The sequence below is a fragment of the Athene noctua genome, chromosome 7 (assembly GCF_965140245.1).
Source record: "Athene noctua chromosome 7, bAthNoc1.hap1.1, whole genome shotgun sequence".
In the NCBI taxonomy this organism is placed as follows: Eukaryota; Metazoa; Chordata; class Aves; order Strigiformes; family Strigidae; genus Athene; species Athene noctua.
Genome location: NC_134043.1, coordinates 28,901,771 through 28,924,244, shown reverse-complemented (window position 1 = coordinate 28,924,244; position 22,474 = coordinate 28,901,771). Strand labels below are relative to the sequence as shown.

Sequence of the window (22,474 nt, the reverse complement as noted above, 5' to 3'; positions counted from 1 at the left end):
AAGAGAAAGGTTGTCGCTGTAATAAAGAAAACGTCAACAGGCACTTTCAGGAGCTCATACTCTGCTGAAGCCCTTTTTGGCCCTTCTCTAACCTTGTGGTCAGCTCCCGTACCCTCCATTACAGCATCATTAGCAATTGCAAAAGCAGGGCTCAGGAATCATCTAGCTAACAGATATTGCATCAAGCAGTATTTTTTTTTTTTTAAATCCTTGCATTTGGATGCATCCCCCACAATTGAGCCCTGTTAGCAGCCGTGCTGTTACAGTGTTACTCGCTATGCAATCCGTTTGCTGTTCAGATCACTTGGCTCAAAAAGAATCGCAGAAATTGTCACTGCTCTTTTCAGCTTCTATCACCAGCTCCACCAGGAACTGCAGCGTGACAAAACTTAAGCAGAGGGATGTTTTTCCATAATTCAACCTCTGAAGTCGACAGGACATCCGACTTATTTCTATTCTGGTTTTCCTTTTATTCCTCTATTGAGAATTAGGCTCTGCAAGCTGCAAGACAATTCAGCAGCAGTGATATTTTCCCAACGTACTAAACGCAACAACAACACAAAAGCGCAAAAAATTGAAAGCATGTTTCTGCATAATATTAAAAAATGCCACATATTCAGAGAGACTTACATTTCCAATACCCTGCATTTTTAAGAAGCGGTTGTTGATTGCTATAGATTGGAAACGATACTCGATGCTTAACAAAAATTGAGAGCAGATACTGTCATTTTTTCAGATATGCTTACAAAAGCAAACACAACTTTCTCCATCTCTGGAGAAAGAACAATCCAAGTCCTTCAGATCAGTGCCTATGCCCACATCAGTGCACAAACCGAAAATTTCATCTATGGGTGCAATACAGACATTACTGACACATACATATTCAATGGTAATTTTGAACATTTCATGGAGGACAAATTAATACAGTGGGACAGTAACAAAAATCACATTTTATTCATGGTACTGAACACATAAGCAGATGAGGCAGAAGACATCCAGAAACCAAATCTTCAAGTTTACAGTACCACCTGTAGAAGAGGCAGAGATTAAAAAAAAAAAAAATTAAAAATTTTCAAACTTTCTCCCTCTTCCAGAATTTCTTTTCACTTCAGTTTTTGGTGTTCACGGAAAACAATTCCTAATTGTTTGCAAGATGCACTCCACATTTTCTCTCTCAAACACAACTTATACAATCCTATAAAACAGACTGCTTATGCCTCTCACCCTCAGGTCTATTGCTAATAAAAAGCAATTGACCACCAAACAACTGTCATGCTTCCTGCCCCAGGATTTCCCTTCGAGTTTTCATTAAAGGATATAAACCTACTGGACCAATTCTGAATCTTCAGTACTGGAAAGATTATTGTTTCACATTTTGATGAAATGTATCAATATTCATGTTTCCATTTAGTGAAGAATTTGCACATGATGAACTAGGTCTTTCATTTACCCTACTCTTCTGAAAATGTAACAGCTGTCACCTACTCCACAGCAGTAGCTCTGCATCACCATCATTTTCTAGGTTTCAAGTAATATGCCTTACTGCATATACTTCAAATTAAGACTTAAAGAAAGTGCCATAAAACTAACCCTTTAAAATTTATAAGTCACATGAAAAGTTCTGCAGAGATTACAGCTTCCTAAAAGTAACCTAGTGAATGACACACCATAGCTAAAAACTAAAACTCCCTGGAACTTTCATCAGCACTACATCATTCTACTCCTCTATACAAATTACAGCATTTCTTAAATGACATACCCTGGACTACACCTCCACATCCCATCACGTCATTCCAAGAATAAGAAAAACGGGTGCAGACATACATATCATGTAAAGATCTCTTCCTTCCTCGGCTCATTTTTGAATCTGGGTGCAGAGTTGAAGAAATTTAATGCAAAGAAGAAATTTAAGTCGCAAAGTCCCTGTAGTTTTCATGAAAAGTGGCAACCAGGCACAGGATACGCAAGAGTCACAACAAACAGTATGGCTGTAACGTCTAACAACTGCTAAACATGAGGGAAACTGTGTAGAAAAGAGACCTTTTAAGTCCCCAGGGACAACAGGAAAAAATCTTAAACCATAATGTATAAAGTGTGAATTTCAGTTAATCCATCAGAAAATACAAATCAAGGAAAAGAGGATTCTGGTATAGTGTGTTCCACTGCTTGCACAAATTCCTACCAGTTTCCAGTCCAGTCCTGCTGGTGTCAACTGCTCCCCAGACTGAAGATTTCTTCACACTCTTCCTGTTCCTTCCAGGCAGTACTCAATTCGTAGAGCTCCCTTCAAGCCTTTCTGTATGATACTGATTTCAGATATTGAATAATTTCCTCCTACCAACTAACATGAGACCTTCCTGTAACAATGTGAAGGCTGATTTATGATATGAGAACCAGTAGAAAACATGCCATGGAAGGGTCTGAGAGGTTAGATGGAAATCAGTTCATCCAGGGAGACAGTCTGTGTAAGCAAAAGTAGCCACTACCAAATCACTGATGGAGTGAAGTTCTTGTTTTCAGAACTGCCCAAACTCAGTCTTCTCATTTAGCGATGCACATAAGAGTTAAGGGCAGGCAAGAATAAGGGCAAAGTTTCATACTAAAATAACATCAAGTTCAGAATAAAACATATGCAGAAACAGAGTTTGCAAGATAAGCTGTATCAGATTTGTGTATTTATATCTTTTTTCTACTGATTTAACTACTAAATTACTTTGAATTTTCTGATCCAGTTATACAAAGCTCCAAAGAAAATTCTCTACAGACAGTTTATGAGATTGTGGTGGTTTAAGCCCTGCCGGGACCGGAGACCACATTGCCGTTGTCCTTCCCACACCCTCAGCCGGTTGGGCTGGAAGTGAGGCACAAACCCCGGGTTAAAATAAGAAGAAATTTAATACAACAGTGTAATAAGCAATCTGAACAACAACAGTAGCAATGATAACAACAATAAACAGCAATAACAGTGAACAAGACAAACGATATACAGAGAAATACCGCAATGGTTACGGAACAAGCCTGCCGTGTGCTCCCCGCCACCAAAGCCACAAAGGAAAAAAGTTCCTGCGCCTGCGCCCAGACCTGACGTCAGCATGGTATGAATAACTCGGCTGGAGACGCCTCCCCCTTCTCTGCTGGGGAAACTTAACCCTATCCTAGCCAAACCAGGACATAATCCACCCCTTTATTCTATACCATCTGCGTCATGTCCATCTGCCATTTAGCAGTTAACAATAACGAAATAACAATTTACAAAGGCACAGCATAATTCACAGCATGTTCTCACCCAGAATCAAGTCACCCTGTGGTAACTTTTCTGACACCTCCTGCTTAAAACCCAAAAAGCCAGAAGGATCATGAGGCCCTGCTTTCACGGTCGGTATTCATACTGAAAATCAAGATCAAGCGAGCTTTTGCCCTTCTGCTCTGCGGGAGGTTTCCATCCTCTCTGAGCTTGCCTTAGGACACCTGTGTTACGCTTTGACAGGTGTACCGCCCCAGTCAAACTCCCTACCTGCCGCTGTCCCTGGAGCGGGTCGCGGCCAGCACGCACCGGGCGCTTGGTGCCAGAAGCAAGAGCTCCCCTCGGGGCTCACCCCCCCGCCTCACCGGGTAAGTGCAAAAACGATCAGAGTTATACAAAGTTCCAAAGAAAATTCTCTAAAGACAGTTTATAAGATACACTAACACCTATTAAAAATTTGTTACATCTTCCCCAAGCAATACAAATCAGGAAAAGAAGAAATACCACATGGTGGCATTCAGAATAAAAATTTACTCAAGTAAAGAATTACCACTTCTGTGCCTGGCAATGGCATGTTCCTGGACAGACAGACAGCAAAACAAAGCAGCACATCCTCCGGCAAGCAAAAGGTCTTGGAAAGTGTTATTCCACTGCATTTCACAGAATCATCTTGGTTGGAAAAGCCCTTGAAGCTCCTCTAGTCCAACCATGAACCTCACACTGACCGTTCCCAACTCCCAACTCCACCAGATCCCTCAGCGCTGGGTCAACCCGACTCCAGGGATGGGGACTCCCCCCCTGCCCTGGGCAGCCCGTTCCAACGCCCAACAACCCCTTCTGGAAAGAAATGCTTCCTAAGAGCCAGTCTGACCCTGCCCTGGTGCAGCTTGAGGCCATTCCCTCTTGTCCTGGTGCTTGTTCCTTGATTCAAGAGACTTATCCCCCCTCTCTGCACCCTCCTTTCAGGGAGCTGTAGAGGGCGATGAGGTCTCTCCTCAGCCTCCTCTTCTCCAGACTAAACAGACTGAAACCATTTGGACCTACAGTCCTGCTGCCATGGAAGGTTATGGGTTGTTCTGTTGTTTTGTGGTTTTTTTATTAACTCATGAAGTACACAAAGCATCTAAAAACATTATTTCTCCCACATGGAATGAAGAAAAATTTAAATGTGAAACTCTTGAACTTTAGCACCTTCTAGACCCATGTCTAGAAACACTGCCCAGCAGTGTCAGGAATGAAGCCGGTGACAGAGCCAGGCCTCAGCCCACGAGATCCAGCTTCCTCAGACCCGCTGCCTCCCCACACAGGACGGAAAACTCCAACTCCTCACGCGCCTCAGAGAGCCTCAGCGCCCACAGAGCCCGGGCAACCACCCGGGGCCAGCTCCCAGGGGCTAACGAAGCCGCCAGCCCCTCAGGCCCTCAGCCGGGGGCGGGTAACGCTGGGGAAGAGCCCTCAGGCCCCGGCGCGGCGGCCGGGGGGGGGGGGGGGTGTCCCGGCTGTTCCCGGCGCGCGGGCGCCGCTCCGGCGCCCCCTGGCGGCCGCTGGGGAAGGCGGGGGCGCAGGCCCCGCCCCGGCTGCCCGCGCGCTCCGGCTCCGCCCCCGCGGGCTCACCGCGGCGGGGGCGCGCAGGCGGGAGGGGACGGGCGCGGGGCTGTGGCTTCAGCCTGAACCGGGGCACTAAGGGCAAAAACTACATCCCTTTCATTTCTCCTTCTTAAAAAAAGCAAGTAAAATACCAATACCTGGACATAATACAACCAAAAAGATTTGCTTCCCAGGACTGCTGCAGCACGGAGGAGCGTGTCAAAGTTTTACCAGGCTGATCCAGCCCAGCTCTGACTAGCCTAAGTAACGCAGAACCAGCCCACCTCTGACTAGCCTAAGTAACGCAGAACCAGCCCACCTCTGACTAGCCTAACTAACGCAGAACCAGCCCACCTCTGACTAGCCTAACTAACGCAGAACCAGCCCACCTCTGACTAGCCTAACTAACGCAGAACCAGCCCAGCTCTGACTAGCCTAACTAACGCAGAACCAGCCCAGCTCTGACTAGCCTAACGCAGAACCAGCCCACCTCTGACTAGCCTAACGCAGAACCAGCCCACCTCTGACTAGCCTAAGTAACGCAGAACCAGCCCAGCTCTGACTAGCCTAACTAACGCAGAACCAGTCCAGCTCTGACTAGCCTAACTAATGCAGAACCAGCCCAGCTCTGACTAGCCTAACGCAGAACCAGCCCACCTCTGACTAGCCTAACTAACGCAGAACCAGCCCAGCTCTGACTAGCCTAACGCAGAACCAGCCCAGCTCTGACTAGCCTAACTAACGCAGAACCAGTCCAGCTCTGACTGGCCTAACTAACGCAGAACCAGCCCAGCTCTGACTAGCCTAAGTAACGCAAAACCAGTACAGCCCTGACTAGCCTAACTAACACAGAACCAGCCCAGCTCTGATTGCCTAACTAACACGGAACGAGTCCAGCTCTGACTAGCTTAACTAACGCAGAACCAGTCCATTTCTAACTAGCCTAACTAGTGAGGAATAAGTCCGTCTCTGACTAGCTTAAGTAATGTGGAAGCAGTCCGTCTCTGACTAGCCTAACCAGTGAGTAGCCAGAGTGGCCCATCACTGCGGGTGCTCTCCACATGGTCACCGCTGTCCCTTCCCCAAATCGAGGGGTCTCCAGGAGCAAGGGGACCTGCTCCCCACCTCCACACCACGTTCGAGTCCCCACGGCTCCAGCCTCCCACTCCCAAACTGAAGCAGCCTTTGGGCCATACCCAGTTCAACAGTGAATACTGGCTCTTCCTCAAGGAGCTGTCAGCAGAATAGGACTGAGACTTTATTTACTTCCCATTAGACTAATTAGCATTTCCTAATGAAAATAGAGCTACAAAAGCTGACTTGATAATACTGATAACGAGTGACAGCCTTTCCTCGCAATCTGGCTGTAGAAGGATTCATTTGTCATCTTCCATCCCTCCACAGAGAATTTGTACTTCAAGGTACCTCTTTTAGACACATTTGTTCAACCTAACATTAGAAATATTGTTTGGATCTGGATACGGAAATAAAATATTTCTGTTTACACACAATGGACACAATAAAAGATGAGTTTCATTTGCAAATCAAGCATCCAAAACCGACAGCCACAGCACAAGACCAGAGCATAGTTCCAAACTCTGAGGCAGCAATGGCCTCTGTCATTATATACCTGTAACTCCTGCCTCAATATTCGTAGGTTTATTGCTATTTGGGGCATTTTTATTTGAAAATTTGTGTTACAGCCACCCATACTAGGTAAAACATCCCAAATCGTGCTTGGCAACTCAGGTAACAGATACATACACCCTACTGCATGCACAACAGAATGGAGTATTGGATTTTTCTCCCTTGTTTAGGACACATGCCCAAATACTAAAAACCAAGCCCCAAGCCTAAATAAACCCCAACCCTAACAAATGCATTTTTCCTAAGACAGACATGGCAGGGCAGCAGCAATGCCATCCATGGTATCCGAGACAAATAAGTGGCATCAAAAATCTTCCACCAAGTGCATCTTCACAGGATGTAGCGTGCCTAACAGCACCTTAACAGGAAGGTGCTAAACTCTGACACTGCAGAAATCCCTTCTCAGCAAGGTTCATCAGTAACATATAGATATACACACATAGAAGAAACACAGTTCTATGTATTCCTAACTACACAAGTGGATCAGACTGCAAACCCTTAAGATAGGCTTAATCTCCCCCAAATTAAGAATTTTTGGTTACAATACTAACATGACTAACCAGGAGGTTTTCAGCATTTTGCCATACACATACAGTTACAGAAGTAACCACAGCATTATAAAGGATGTCCACACTGAACGTTTATGCTGAAAGATGTAAAGATCTTCTATTTTCATCACTAGCAGGTATATAACTGAACTACTAAGCTACAGTAACAGACTGAATCAAAATGAGATGTTGTTTCACACCGAGTGATGAAAGCTACATTGATGATAAAATTTCATCCGCTAAATACATGAACATTTACTTCTCCTCTGTGACGTCAGAGAACTGCAGAGCACACAGTTAAATGGGTCAAAGAAAATCTGGACATAAAGCAGGGAAAGGCGTCCAATTATGAATACATCATGAACAAAAATAAAAGCAATTCTTATGCATTAATGGTACATCAAGCTAATTCAAGAAGGCTAAAATCATTAAAAAGGCATCCTGGGGCAGTGCACAATACTGTGCTGACAAGAAATATTAATCATTTCTAATCTCATTGATAAAATCCATTCTGATAAGCAAGGAAAAAAAAACAATTTTCTTATTTGGAAATGGATCATATTAGCATTTGATCTTATTTTTAAAACATCATTCCCCTATCTGACAATTCCCAATTCCAAATATGGAAAGCTAAAAAAGAATTTACTATCCTCCATTGTTGGGCACATTATTAAGTTAATCCCCTGGAACTCGGAATTTTTCTTTTTCATTTCGGACTGAAATTCAGGGCCTGCTCATGCAGCTCCAACATCAAACAGCATCAGAAATTAAACCCAAGTGAGACAATGCTAAAGGTTAAAAACAGCCCTTTAAAATGTTCAAAATCCTAGTTCACTTTAGAGTACAAATTTTTACACAAAACAGCTGATCATCACATCATAGAATGCCTGAACACTTATTGCACTTAGGAAATTAAAAGCCCTATCAGACTATCAAAACAGTTTAATTTGTAAATTATTATTAGGGTAACAGAAAACAAGTAGTTCATCAGATGCACATTCCAAGGGACTAAGAATAACCATCCTGGTAACTACTGTTTACAAATTACAGTTTTCAGCTTCTTAAAGCATTAAAAAGGTTATCCAAAACCACACAGATGTACATTAACTACTATCAGCCTTCATAAAAAGTTTCTGCAGATAGAAGTGAAATATTGTTGTAAAGCAGTGTTCATATTAAAAAGGATAAACACACAGACTCGATCTTAGAGGTCTTTTCCAACCCGAATGATTCTATACTCTGTTACAGTCAATACTGAGGTTATCAACTGTAACAAAGCATTGTAAACAATGTATTTGGATTTAACGAAAGAATAAAGTAGCATTTTCATAACGAGAACTATTCAAATTAAATTCTTCTACCACTCAACTGGGGAAAATAGGAAATTAGTTAAAATAGACAAAAATCATAATAGGTGACCACTAACAGAGTCCAGTGGATGCTTGCAGGGGAAAAATTAGAAATGTAATTTCTAACATATAAGCAATAAAGGAGTAAAAGGCCTTCAATGCCATTTCCAATTTCTTCCTCTGAAAGGTAGGTCTACGTCTCATCAAGGCAGGAAACAGAAACAAGATTCTAGAAAAAGCTTGTAAAACAGCACCTTTTGTAACAAAACTAGTAATTGATATGTTAAAGAGAAGTCTGCTGTAACTTGGACTGGTAACAGGGGTTTGGACAATGGAAGTTTACAGACAGTTTCAGGTTTACCAAATCACTGGCAATTAGAAGTTCTGAAAACAGAAGGAGGAGAGGAAGAACAAGGTGCATTTGGACCATAAATTCTGCAAGGTCTAGCTAATGAAAACCACTGCACAGTGTCTGACTTCATTAAAACAGGAGTCATTGTGTGCAAAACGAGAGCACTAAAGCTAACATGACTAAACCAAACCCGATTTTGCCTATTGCAGCCGCTGCAATATCCACATTTTCAAAAAAGAAAATAAAAAAAGAAAAAAATAAAAAAAGAAAAAAACCAACCCCCCCCCCCCCCCAAAAAAAAAAACCCTACCCATTGCAATCAACATTATCTGAAAAATTTAAAAGAAGTGAAGCGTTCAAAGTTATAAGCCAGCAAAAGCTGTGGGACCTTGATCAACCCACTGAAACACTCCCACAGACCTACCAAAGCGAACACTTGGAGCATCGAAAAAAACAAGCATCAGCTATATAATATATAGGAATATAATAGTGATTATATCCTGTACCTAAATCCCAAGAACGGATACCCATCCAGCAAGTCCAGAAACAATTTCAATACACATAAAGTGGTTTTAATAGGTATAGTACTCCATGTCTTGCATACAGCTACTAACTTGTCAACAACTATTTTTTTTCAGCTACACACAATAAAAAAACCTGTCACAGAATCACAGAATCATCTAGGTTGGAAAGGACCCTAGAGATCATCTAGTCCAACCATTTGCCTAGCACAGTTCCTACGTACAGCATATCCTTAAGCTCTAAATCGACCCTACTCTTGTACACCTCCAGGGATGGGGACTCCACCTCCCTGGGCAGCCCATTCCAAGGCCCAACAACCCCTTCTGGGAAGAAATGCTTCCTAATATCTAGTCTGAACTTTCCCAGGCGCAACCTGAGGCCATTCACTCTTGTCCTGTCCTTTCTACTAGGCTAAAGAGGCTCAAACCCAGCTCTCTGCAGCTTCTTTTCAGGTAGTTGTAGAGGGTGATAAGGTCTCCCCTCAGCCTCCTCTTCTCCAGACTAAACAATCCCAGTTCCCTCAGACGCTCCTCATAGTCTTATCCATTTGTCTATCCATTGTCTTATGTCAATGTCTTATCCATTTGTCTATTAAATGAATTCCAGTAATTGGTCTGTACCCCTTTCAAGTTCGCCGAAAAACACAAGTTAAATTTATGAAGGCTGCTGGTGCTGACTCAGCGTTTCCTCAAAATAATAAATGCTTAAGAGCTTAGTATGTGAAGACCTCTACTTAGCCTGTCCTTCCCTCCCCCTCATCCTTTCTTTTCCTTGTTCATTGACAATATTTATATCAAGAAGTGTTTTTTCAAGTCAGACTAGACTTTCTGATGTTGCATAAACAGCTCCATTAATTCTGGAGAGGACCTGAACACAAAAAGAAGTTATTAGGCAATGCTGTGTGCTACCTGCTTTTGAGCAAACAGAGCTTAGAAGTCCCTTCAGGGAGACCGAAGAGGCATTCCCTCAGAAGGACATATTGCAGAATTCCCTTCCGTTTTTAAAATTAAATACAATTTAAACCATGGGTATGGGGTCTAAGTCATACAACCAGGCAGATGTTAGGCTCCATTGTTGAAGAGGGGGCCCAATTCCTTTAGTATAAGATGAGGAAGAGCCACCGCAGTTTAACAGCAGCTTCAGAGAAGAAGCTACACCGAGGAGAATTCTGCCAGCAAGGTAACACACTGGCTGCACACAGTCAGCCTCACAAAGCAATAAAATGTTCTACAGTTGATGTGTCAGCCATGTCAAGCCACAAGCCATTGTGGGGAATTTTACTAAATTACATCAGGTGTGATTGTATACATTTTACATTTCAAGCCTATCAAAGAAGTTAAAAGAAAATCGGAGTATGTGTGTAAAACTAGCATGCATTTCATGATACCACCTTTTATTTCCTACTGAATGCAATTTCACAGAAGATACAACCTATTCTTTACTGAAAAGGTAAAAGAAACAAAGCTATTGTCATTATTCAAAGGATTTCTCAGCATTAATAGTTATTAAAGCAATGGTGATATAGCCAGCACCTACAGCCCTGGCTGGTGCCAGGATACTGCTTATCTCTCATGAAGTCACCCTCCTGATGTACAGTTCAATGGTAAGTCACACCCTTTTTCTAAAGGAAAGATAATTTAGAAGTTCTCTTTAAACTTCTGCATTTCTATCCCTTGCCATTCACAGGTCTGTTTATAGACTGTATGAACCCCCTGAAAAAGCCACTAAAAAACCATCGTTAATCCTATATTCAACCCCAAAGTCCTGGAGTTGCATAAACCAAGTGTCATTTAATCTAGTGCTCCCTATTAAGAACTTGCATGGTTCATTCACAACCCCTCATTTAATGAGGTTAAGAAGTTGCTTTGTTTCCTGCTGAAATAAACAGCAAAAAATTATCAGGAATTGGATTTGGTCCCAGACCTATCTGGCAACTCAAACACATTTATACAGAAGCATTCCTAACCCTATTGGTTGGCAAATATTAAATAGTTGGTTGACTGCCACGTAGGTAAAACAAAACCTCAATATTTTTATGTAGGTAAAACAAAACCTCAATATTTTAAGTAGGTAAAACACAACCTCAATATTTTTTAAAAACATGGTGTTCGTAAATTCTTTCTAGTTACTACTGAAATTTAGCAGACACACAAAGAGGCTTCCTGGAAGCTTATAAGTTCACACTAGCTTTTTGCGAAGAGACTTCTCTCTCAAAAAGTCCCAGAGAGGGAAAAAAGAGAAAGTTGACTTCACAAAGATCCACAAACACCTTGACTTGGAGTATATAATTATAAACCTAACTATAACTAGCACTCAAAAATAAATGTACTAACAAAAAACCCTAATGGTTCTTTGAAACTCATATTCAACGTAGAAAATTTAGGCAGTGAAAATAGTAATTTCTGCAACTAGTTCAAGAGAAAACAGTGAGCAAGGCACAAAGATACAAACAGTGAGCAAAGCACAAAGACACAGCTCCAAGTGCTCTCCTCTGAAATCCTACCAATAGGATCGGTAAAAACCCCCTTATTTGCAATTAAACCTAGTGCAGCGCACATCAGTATTTTTCATTTAGAAATGTGAATGTTTGCTTTCTTGTTTCCATTTAAAAAACTGAATGTTTTCCAGTCCTTCTTTTAATTTTAGCTGTCTTTGGACACATCTCTGATAGGTACTGATCTGACACTGTCTCACATAACCACAGACAGTGCTGGTCTTTGCAACGAAAAGCTGTCAACAAAAACCCCTGCAGAACTAGGGAGCTGTGAGAAGTTATTTCAGCACGATTAAGAAGGTTTTTTATACGCAGAAGAACTGCTGTGACCACGGGCCGAGATGTCAAGCCCCTAGACAGCCGCGGTTAGAAGACAGCAAAGCCCCAGGACACCCGGCTGAGTTCCCACTAGAGGGTGCACAAAGCCTATCTCATACCGCAAAACCAAGCTCAGCATCGTTCCTCCAGCCACAGAAGTCCTCCCAAGGCATAACCATTCCAAAATAGTTACAGACGGTCCGAAAACACTTACTGGCTGGGGTTGGGTTTTTTTTTTTGAGACGGTACACAATGATCCCAAGTAGCTCCTACAAGGCAAACTAGCACACTGGTGCTAATGGTGTTTTAAATCACCAGTAAGCAGCCAACTTTACTTCTAAACACCCTCACAGGACTTTCAACTTCTAACGCTCCACAAATGTCATGAGTTACTGCTCATGATTACCCTATTCCTATCTATTTTCTCAATTTATTCCACTTTCTCAGATGTGGAAGACAATTTTCAACTACTTTACACAAATAGCCTCTCAACATCTCTAGAAGCACTAAACCAAAATAAAGAAAACTGCTAAAATAAAGTAAGCACCAAAGAAAAATGAAAATTAAATGAAGACTAAATAAAGCAGCTTAAGGTGCTTAACTAAAGGTGCTGGTAGAGAACATAATACCATGCACGTGCCATGTTCAGCATCATGAAGCCTCTACTTAAGACTAAAATCCCTAGAAACGAGCATTTTCTTTAACTAAACATTAAGGAACACTTGCAAAACAGGCCAAGTACCTGAACCACCAGACATTCATGGTTATTTAAAAAAAAACAGCTACAGTACTGTGTTATACGCTGGTAAAAAAAAGTAATCCTTACCGTCTTGGAAGACTCTCTCCACATTGAGTCCGTAAGTAGCACAGGTTTCATAGTAAGTGCATCTCTTGAGATCATTTGATAACTTCCTCGCTCTGGCATCATCTATGACACGTGGATTACTGGAACTTATAGCATCTACAGCAACAGCAGGGGAAAAAAATAACTCATTTAAATATAATTTGAAAACATCATCTTATAATTATCAGTACCCAAGCAGTGAATTTAAGTACAAACCATGAAACAACTCAGAATTTTTAGAAAACAACAGGGGTGTGTGTAACTCCAGCTTTATACTTTGTTGGTAAAATCACCGGCATACTGACTGATCCTAAAAACTCAGGAAAACACCTAAAATGTTTTTTGGTTACCTTAAAAATATATTTAGGTCACTAACTGCAAAATATACACAATCACATGAAATAACATGAGCTCTGAGTAAGTAAAACACACTTAGAAAGGCAAATTGCTGATGATTATAAATTGCTAAATGATTTTTACGACTCAAAAAATACCAGCACTGGCTTACAAGTAATATTCACCTGTAGAGTGTGAAGCACTTAACATAACATGCTTATATGGACAAGAACATCTTCAGTAAAGAAACAATGGCATGGGAGGAGAAATGGTACCAGGTATTACTGCAACACTTGGAGAAAGCATTATATTTGGAAGAGAAATGCTTTTCTTAAAATAAACCCTCAAAACAAGGCTAGCCAACACTAAGACAACCTGGGGTGGGAGTGGTGGGGGTCACGATGACAGAAAAGAAATAATAAAGCTGTAGAGGACTGAAATTATCATGCTGCTAAAAATCTAGAGTCCAGCTCTTTCCTCAGTTCCTCATGTGTGCTTTATTTGGTCCTTCCCATTTTTTAGACTAGTTCTCTCAGTGTTTTGCTCAAGCACAGAGAGCCAACTTTGAAAGCACGTTGCAAAACCTCAGCCCTGACCCCACGGCACACACTAAACCTCGGTCGAGGCAGAAACTTGCCAGTTTAACAAGAAATGGAGATTTTTCATATATTCACAGGTTGCACTGCTGACCTGACTTCCAAGTCACAGCTAAGACTGGATCCAGGGAACTCATCGTAAATGACTTTGAGTCTCAAACCTTGATGTGAAGGCACTCATGAGACCTTGTGTGAACATACTGCACAACCAATAAAACCAGGATTTTTCTAAATAAATAACAATACTTTGTACCTCTCTGCAAGATCTACTGTTTAAGTGTGCTTTTTAACTCCTATTTCTAGAGCTTATCCATAGGAGCTGGAAAAACTCTTACACCAGAAGAAAAACCACCACACTGCTAACAGATTAAGAAGTTTCCTCATTGGTACTCATCACAGAGAAGAACTCCACAAAGGTTATAATTTATGAAGCAATCTTAAATAGCACTTCTTTTTTCCAGGAGTATCATGGTAATTCTCAACTCTAGCAAAAAAAGTCAAGAAGTTGAGACAGCAGTACAACCTATTCTACAAAACTCTGCAGCTACCACCTAGTCACCATGACAGGCACCAATTTCAGCAGCTGCTCAGAAAGTTGTCCTAAAACTCTGCTACTTTCTGTGGTAAGCAAAACTACCACCATTCTTCAGAAAAAAAGGCATCGCTTTAACATGAGCATTAAGTTAGTGACTACTGCAATGCTGTATTTGAGGTTGGGTTCTGGGCATGACATGACCATACCTCAACTGATGCTGTCGTTACCTTCTCACAAGGTCTAATTATAAAACCAGAGCAGCTACTTGGAAAGCTAACAGCAGATTTATCTTAATCAGCAGAGGGCGCTGAAAACATTTAGCCAGAAAGAAATTGATATGCAACACCAGGGTTTCAAAAAGTTTGACTTCTGAAGCAAATTCAGTGCTACAGTCTGGTCCACCACAGATGAGGCAGAGGAGAACATCTAGTAGCATCAGGCAAGTGCTAACATTTTGGGAGAGGTTTCATTTCACAGTGCATTTCAAGAATATCTGTCAAAACCAACAAGCTGGATGTCAAACAAGCATATTTAAAATATATTTTCAACAGATGTATTTGTATTTTTCATGTATTTAATTTCACTGCATTGTTTGACAGTCAATGTAGCCAAAAAGTATTTTTTTTCTGATAGTTACTCCCGGAATTAGCAGTATATGCATCTTTAGCCACATTTTTTAAAAAGCCCTTTGCATCAGTGTTGCAACAGAAAATGAACTTTGAAAAAACAAATCCCTTTCTGATAAAAACAGGAATAAGATGGAAAACTATACCGCAAAGTGTCAGAAGTGCATAAAGAAAAAACACCTCAGGGAAATGTCTCCCCCTCTCCTTTTCCAACTTCAGTTTAAGCTGACAGCGTGGCCTTTCAAAGCAGTTCATTTCTGCTTTTTTGGTTGTAGTTTCTGCTACTCTAGGAGTTTTTGTGTACCTACTTCCCTTTTCATTTTTTATCATCTGTTTCCACCCTACAGCCCGGTTGCAATTCCTCCTTCCGTGCTGCCCTGGTGGCACAGCTCTGCAGGCAGGCAGGGGAAAGCAAAACTGTCCTCTGACCACAAGGCTGACAAAAGAATAAGCTGAGAAAGCAGTGGAAAGCTTCACCAACACCAGAGCCAGTGGCTTACACCTAAAACACTCGGAAAGAAGCGTTTCAGTGGGAAGGAACTCACAAAAATGTCTGTACCGTGCTTCCAAAACAGCAGCTCTGTAAAGTAAGAAATCTGAAGTTGGGCACCTCTGAAAGTGCCTCGTATTTGGTAAGAATTATGACAAGAAGGACATCTACATGGCTAGGTGCAGAGCCGCCTCAACTGTTGTGCATCTACTCCCCACAGCAAACCAAGCACAGTATGGAAAACTGTTGAAACATTAATGGGATGCACTGGCCATACTAGGCAGGAAATATCCAAAAGACAACTCAGATGCAAAAGAAACTGAACTATTGCTGGTACCTTTCACTTGCCACACTTCCCCATAGAATAGCTGCTGCTCCAGAAGGCATTTTTGAAAAATAGAATTGGGGGGTGGACTGGCAGGGGGTTGCAAAAAGCTGCATTTCTTTTTGATTTAAAGAGTAGTCTTCCTGAGACACTAAGCAGGGACATGATTCAGTTCTGCTTAACACACTTTTGGAAGTTTTGGTCTCTGATCCACCTGCCTCTTAGGAATGCCAGGGTATTGATCATTTCTAGACAGCCAAGCTAACAGAAACCAGTTTGACTTCAGGACTTCATTACAGAACTAGTACACCTGCTCAGATTCAACATCAGCATCTCCCTGCTGAACAAGAAAACTACTGTGTCTAGCAAGCACTGCAAATACTTTTTAAATATTCTGACAAGTCACCATTTCCAAAGTCCTACACTCCCTCTCTCAAGCATGCTGCAAGGACATTTGACTCCCATCTCAAAGCAGACCTCGTGATGCCACAACCCCACAGCAAGCCAGCCAAGAAAGCCCAAGGCAAACCACCACCCTGCTGATCAACTGCCACATATCCACAAGCTCTCAGCATCACATGAGTGGCAGTGTTAATGCAAGAGAGAAAAAAAGGACAGGACATGGTTTTGCCAGTTTGGAACAGTCTATAGGGTCACCAAAACACATTCGCAAATCAAGACTGCACTTACCCTGGGTTCCCACTAGTACCATCGGAATTTCACTAGTGTTACGATAGTTAGCCATACGGCTGTAGTAGTGGTAAACAGTCTGGAAGCTGATTTCATCTTCCAAGCTGAAGACAAATATAACGGCATCCACCCACATGGCAAACTGCAGAATAAAAATGGAAAAGGCAAACTATGAGAAAAGCAGTGAAGAGGAAAAAAAGAAAAATAAAAACATTCTTACCTTGCTTGGAGGGAAATACACATCAGTGAAACTTTGTAAGTGACAATAACAAAGGCCTTAAAAGTGGCATACATTTCTAAAATGATTAATTTCATCACTTTGCAAGTGATGGGGATTTGGGATACACAAAGGTTTTTCCCCACACTCACAACTACATCTCTTCTTCACTGGTACATGATGTTACAAGCCCAACTATCAGTGCACACTGGTTTTGATTCACAGTAAAAGAAAACATTACAACCTCAGATTTCTGCATTTGTGAAGGCAGAAAAACTCTTGTCTCTAGGCACTTGAGCGCCCTACTTAGTGTATTATTTCCCCACTCTGTGAGTTTTACATGCATGCATGCTGATGTTTCTGTTAATGCCAGGACAAGTATTATGGTTGTGGTTTTACAAACAATGCTAGTAATTCTCACTTCTTGATCAATGTCCAAAAACATTAATTTCAGATTTCCAATTCTTCTCTATATAGGCAGTCTTAACTGAGCAAACAGTAACCAATGTCTCCTTCAGCTTTCAGTGTGAAATCAAACTATTCTCTCTTAGTATCAGTAATCTGCTAGAAGACATGCATACACACAGGCCAAAGCAAGCTGCTCCTTAAGTGACCATGCAAGTGAAAAAGTTCTAGCTCACAAGTGAAGTAAGATTGTTTAAACACACTTAGCATAACAGTAAATGTGTACAGGACATCAAAAATAGACTGAAGTTAAGCTTACCTCACTGCTTTTCGTTTTCCCTAAGTGACTCCATTCCTACCCAAATTTAGACCAATGGAAACAAGTTTCAGCCATTGGTATTCACACTCTCTATTTTATTACTACTACAATATGCCAGGTAGATTGGGGACACATCAAACACACAGAGTGCTGCAAGGTGATTCATTTGGGAAACATTTTGCTGAGTTTTACACCCCTAGCCTAGCACTGTAAGCCCATACTTCAGCCTTACCAACTTGCGCAGTTCTGTTTCTGCTTTTGCAGTATTTAAACTGCTTTACTCAAGTTTGTAGATTCATACAATCTCAGCTTTTAGTAAGGCATCCCAAGCTGGCATATGCAAAGGGGAAAAAAAAGAGTCTACAGTATGAATCTGTAAAGCTCTTTATGTACTCAAGTTGCTCAGTTCATTAAATTTTCCTTTTTCAGAATCAGGAGCTAGTAGTACTTGCCTATTTTTCATATGACAAATTAGCTGATATTTTAAGTTAATGTGGATATTCATGACAATAGTGTACCTCAAAACCAATACTCCCTCATCTCTTATGGTTACAGTGCAAAAATAGCCAAAAATGTGTTGATGTTTTCAAGAGTCAGGAGGACAGTATCCTAGATGGTAACGACAGGACTGTTTACACACAGCAGTTACTGCCAGAATAAGGTCAACTACCACACTATTGTATTAGAACTATTCAAACCACAAGATCTAATCAAAGAACCGGAGACAGCATCAGTACAGTGGACTTGGTTTGGGGTCATCTTATAAAATGGTTCTTGCTGACTGGACTCTGCAGCATCATGCCAAGAACTCTTCCTTACAGTAACAACGTCCTTAAAGCATCAGTTGGGAAGCTAAGAGTCTGCCTAAATTTTCTTCATGTTTCATCAGTGTGTAGCAGCAGCATCCTTCTAATGAAGATTATTTTAAAAATCATGAGGATGGTTGTTCAATGCAGTTCCTCCAGACACAAAATATTTCCAGTAATTTCTTATTTCTCATTTTATATTAAAATAAGTTTAACCTTTGAGGACATCTGACCTGTGATATAAAAAAACAAAGAAATTTTGGAAAACATGCACAAGGTCTGGAAATCCAGGATGCCTTATACACACCACTGTGCAAGGAATGGCTTGAAATAAGATACAAGGATAGTCAGCTGCTGATACACAAAACCACCTTCAGACTTACTACTGGGATTGAGCAGATCTGGTTCAAGATAAACCAAACCAAAACCAAATTATAAAAAAGTTTTAAATTAAAAAAAAAAAAAAAGAAACAGCATGTGACAGCTCATTATAGCTATGTTAATTGGGTTTTACAATAGGAGGCCACCATATTTGTAACAGATAACAGCAAGAGTAAAATCAAAGCTGGTGAGCAAAAGAAAACGTCATTATTCACAAACTGAGCAGCAGCAGTAGCTAGTGCCCCTCATCACCGGCTCATTCTAGGAAACGAGCTTTTTTAAAATTCTTTTCACCTTTGAACAATCTCAGACAAGAAAGAGAGAGACCATAGATCCAGAAAGTGTGTCTTCAGGTGAGTTTGTTTTCCCTCCTTTCCTGCCAAAAAGAAGGGGACAGTAAACTGCAACCTGAGCTGCAGCCTCTGCACTGAAGCAAAGAAGCCATCACCTGGGGAACTCTCCCCAAACCTTTAATTGCCAGGAAGACCACAGTTTAGCTTGTTACTTAATGAAGTTGTAATTCTATCCCACTTAGACACAAAAATATACTGTACTGTTGAAAAAAGCAGAACCTTAAGGCTAAAGTAACCAACTCTTTCTATCCTATAAGCAAATAGTGGGAGGTAAACATTCTTTCATTAGTATTCCATTTCCATTATACAGTTATAAATATTCATGAACTGAAAGTAAACTTTTAATTCCAGGAATTAATAAACAGATTAAAGATCTTTAATACACACATGACTTGAAATTATATCAAAAAATCCAAAGAGAATTTATATGTGAAATACATCTTCTGAAAGGTGAAATAAGCACTAACACATTAAACCTTTCCATCCTCGTGATGTGCTGAAGAACAAATCTCAGCCAGGGTAGTAATTAAAACCCCCATATTTACCTAGCACAGATCAAAAGCAAAACACCATGTCTCTTCATTAGTTTGCAGTTAGCTCAAATGAACTCAGCAAAACCAATTCTTCAGGTAGAAAAATATTTAGATTGCTGTGTGTACCTTTACAACTCCAGTTTTTATGTTTTTATATGAGTGAATGTTCTCTAAGCATCAGAGCCTGGAAACTGTTGTGTACTTAAGCCAAATTATTCACAGCCTCAAACAGAGCACTTCTTTTAGGCTCCTGCCTCACACGGCTGCAGATGTGTCAGCAACACTAATTTTTTGTTTTTTGTTTAACTTCCTTCCAGGATGTCTCTCTTGGTCTCCATTTCCTCCACCTCCTTTCTCTTCTCCTTTGTCCGGGCACCTTCCCCCATGCTCTAATCCTCCTGCAGCTAATGAGCAATAGTGGAGCATTGAAACACAAGCTGCTGCTGCTGGCACTGCTCCCGTTCAGCTGTTTGGCGATAGCACAGTTCCTGCTCCTAGATTTTTATTTTTTTTTTTTGAAGCTGATCCACCACTGAACAGCCAAGCAAAGCAAGGTCAGCAGCAGTCAACACACTTGAGAAACCCCACTAGTGCCCAGGTAGGAAGAGGTAGAGGGGAGACAAGGAGGACGCCTGCAGCCAGACTGGCCAAGTCTGTGGTGATTTAAGCATCACCTAAGCAAACGCTTCATTTCACTCAAAATAGAGTAACAAGCACACAAAACCACAAGTGTCTTCTCAAAGGCAAATCCTGATGAGTCACCTTCTACTAGATGAGGAGGTAACACACTATATACAAGCACCAGGTAAGAAATCCAAGAACTCCGTGGTGCTGAATGGGAATTCACAACGTTGAGTCTTAACAGCACAGGGAGCAAAATGTGGAAGCAATAGGAAATGCAAAGATTTGTACACAAGTATGCATGTCACTGTGCATTCATCTACTTTGTATTTTAAGATTAAATTAATTTCCTTAATTAAGAAATTCTAACTCAGAAGAAAACTTATGACTATAACATGCAACTTTGCCACCTGTGGAAGCATATCGATCAGGCATTCCATGTAAGTTATCTATCTTTACTACACAGCCTCACATTGTCACTGAAATCCCAAGTATTTTCTATACAGACTATTTTTCACCAGAGGGTGATATGTAAATTTTCCCAGGAGAAAGACGAGCAAGATCCAGAAAAGAACAAAACAAAGCCAGGTCTCTTAAAGGAAGGTTTTTCTAAAAGAAAAGGAAACCATGCTGATAAAGCTCCATACGCAATGCTCACCTGTGCCTCTGGAGGGCCCCCTTCATCTCTAATCAGCAGCAGATAGCTTTGTCCATCAACTACTATCTCTTTCTTGAATCTCCCACCTGTCACACAAAGTAACTCATTACAGAACAGAAAAGGCAAAACAATACAAAATAGAAAAAGGCTTCACTTGTGGAAAAAAGGTGTCCTTATGATCTTTCACAAATTAATTAACTACTGTGAATGAAAATTGAGTTCATATGTGTAGAAATGACTTAATAAAGTTAAGTCACATATTTTAAGAATAAGGCTGATATGGAAAAAAAGCCAACTACATTACAAAAACTAACTCCCACGTTAGGTGTACTTGGTTTTGATACATACAGGTAATAGTCTTTTTTTAATATATATATAATGGTGAGAAATGTATCTCTAAGAAAGGCAAGCATGGGACAGCTGCATACAAACAATATCATATATTCTAACTAAAATAAATTTGTGTGAATTAGCATTTCCTCAAGAGAAGCCCAGTTCTTACAGCACACATGTAATGTTATGAAAATGATACTTCTATATTCACAAACCACAGTTAGGGGAAAATACCAGACACATGTTAGACAAAAAAACTACAATGGTGGTACCTCTGTAGAGATGTATTAAACTAACAGAGAATGTTGTGCCACTTACTAGCAGGATGAATTAAAGACCTAATTTGGAGATGTAGATAAAAGAGAAGAGTTGCAGCCTTCAGCCAAATTCTATTCCTGGTTCTATTATTTCAGGGAGATGTCGAGCACTGCATGCTTGTGAAGACCAAAGAATTGGCACCAAACCTAAGAAACCAAATGAGGGTGTGCAGCTGCACGGTAACCTTCTCTCTCCACTGGCCTCATGGGGACTTCAAGCATCCCCCAAGGGCAGAATGGGGATTGCTCTCCTTTGGGGTTGAGCGTATTTCAGGCATCCTGCTGTGTCTCATGATGGACTTCAGATAACGACAAATCACATTTAGGGTTTCTGGTGTGACTGAGCCTAAGTCAGGATAAGCAAACTTGGCCTACACCTAAGTAGTTGGGTTGCAAAACCACTGATCTCCCCACCAAAGCCACAAAGGGCCCAAGGCCTCCACGCTTAGCACTGTTCGACCACCTCACATCCAAACTTACCAGACTAAGATAAGCCCCATCTAGTAACACATCCTAAACTTATTTCTTCATCCCTATTTCATTAATGGGAATTATTTCCCATTTGAGCCCTATTTCCCAACTACACTTAATTCAAAACTTGTCACACTACCAAAACCAATACATTGGAACACATGACAGGCAATTGAACCACTCTGACTTGTTCTCCAAGCAATCTCTCTAAGCAACTAAGTCAGCACATACAGGCTAATGCTGATCCTCAAAACATTTGCACAAAAATTGCTAGCCTTAGGGAAACAACAACTGGCTTAGACTCACCATTCCCCCAGCCCAACCATTACAGCAGATTTCAAATCAAGATCACTCAACAGTTCAACTATGTGCAATACTTCAACATGTTTAAACACATTTCATGTTTAATAAAAGACAAGAACAGGGTTTTCTGTTTGTGGTTTTGTTGCTGGGTTTTTCTGTGGTGGTTTGGTTATTTTACAGTTTCTTTATAAACCTACCCTATTAAGAACAGCTTAGAAGTACCAAACTTGCAACAATTAAGACTGCCACACTTC

The 22,474-nt window shown here is 41.0% G+C and overlaps 1 protein-coding gene across 14 annotated transcripts in view; it reads right to left on the bottom strand.

The window, feature by feature from the left end:
* AGAP1 (ArfGAP with GTPase domain, ankyrin repeat and PH domain 1) overlaps positions 1-22,474 on the bottom strand; it is a 396,570-nt gene that overhangs the window by 223,425 nt on the left and 150,671 nt on the right. For 8 of the 14 annotated variants that reach the window (XM_074910247.1, XM_074910249.1, XM_074910250.1 and 5 more), the window contains 3 exons: positions 20,797-20,882; positions 16,504-16,645; positions 12,888-13,022 (listed from right to left, as the gene is read on the bottom strand). In XM_074910247.1, coding sequence (XP_074766348.1) covers positions 12,888-13,022; positions 16,504-16,645; positions 20,797-20,882 — 363 coding nt within the window. Of the gene's footprint in view, positions 1-12,887; positions 13,023-16,503; positions 16,646-17,444; positions 17,481-20,796; positions 20,883-22,474 lie in introns of all 14 variants that reach the window. The other 6 variants (XM_074910246.1, XM_074910244.1, XM_074910243.1 and 3 more) reach the window with 1 other exon arrangement.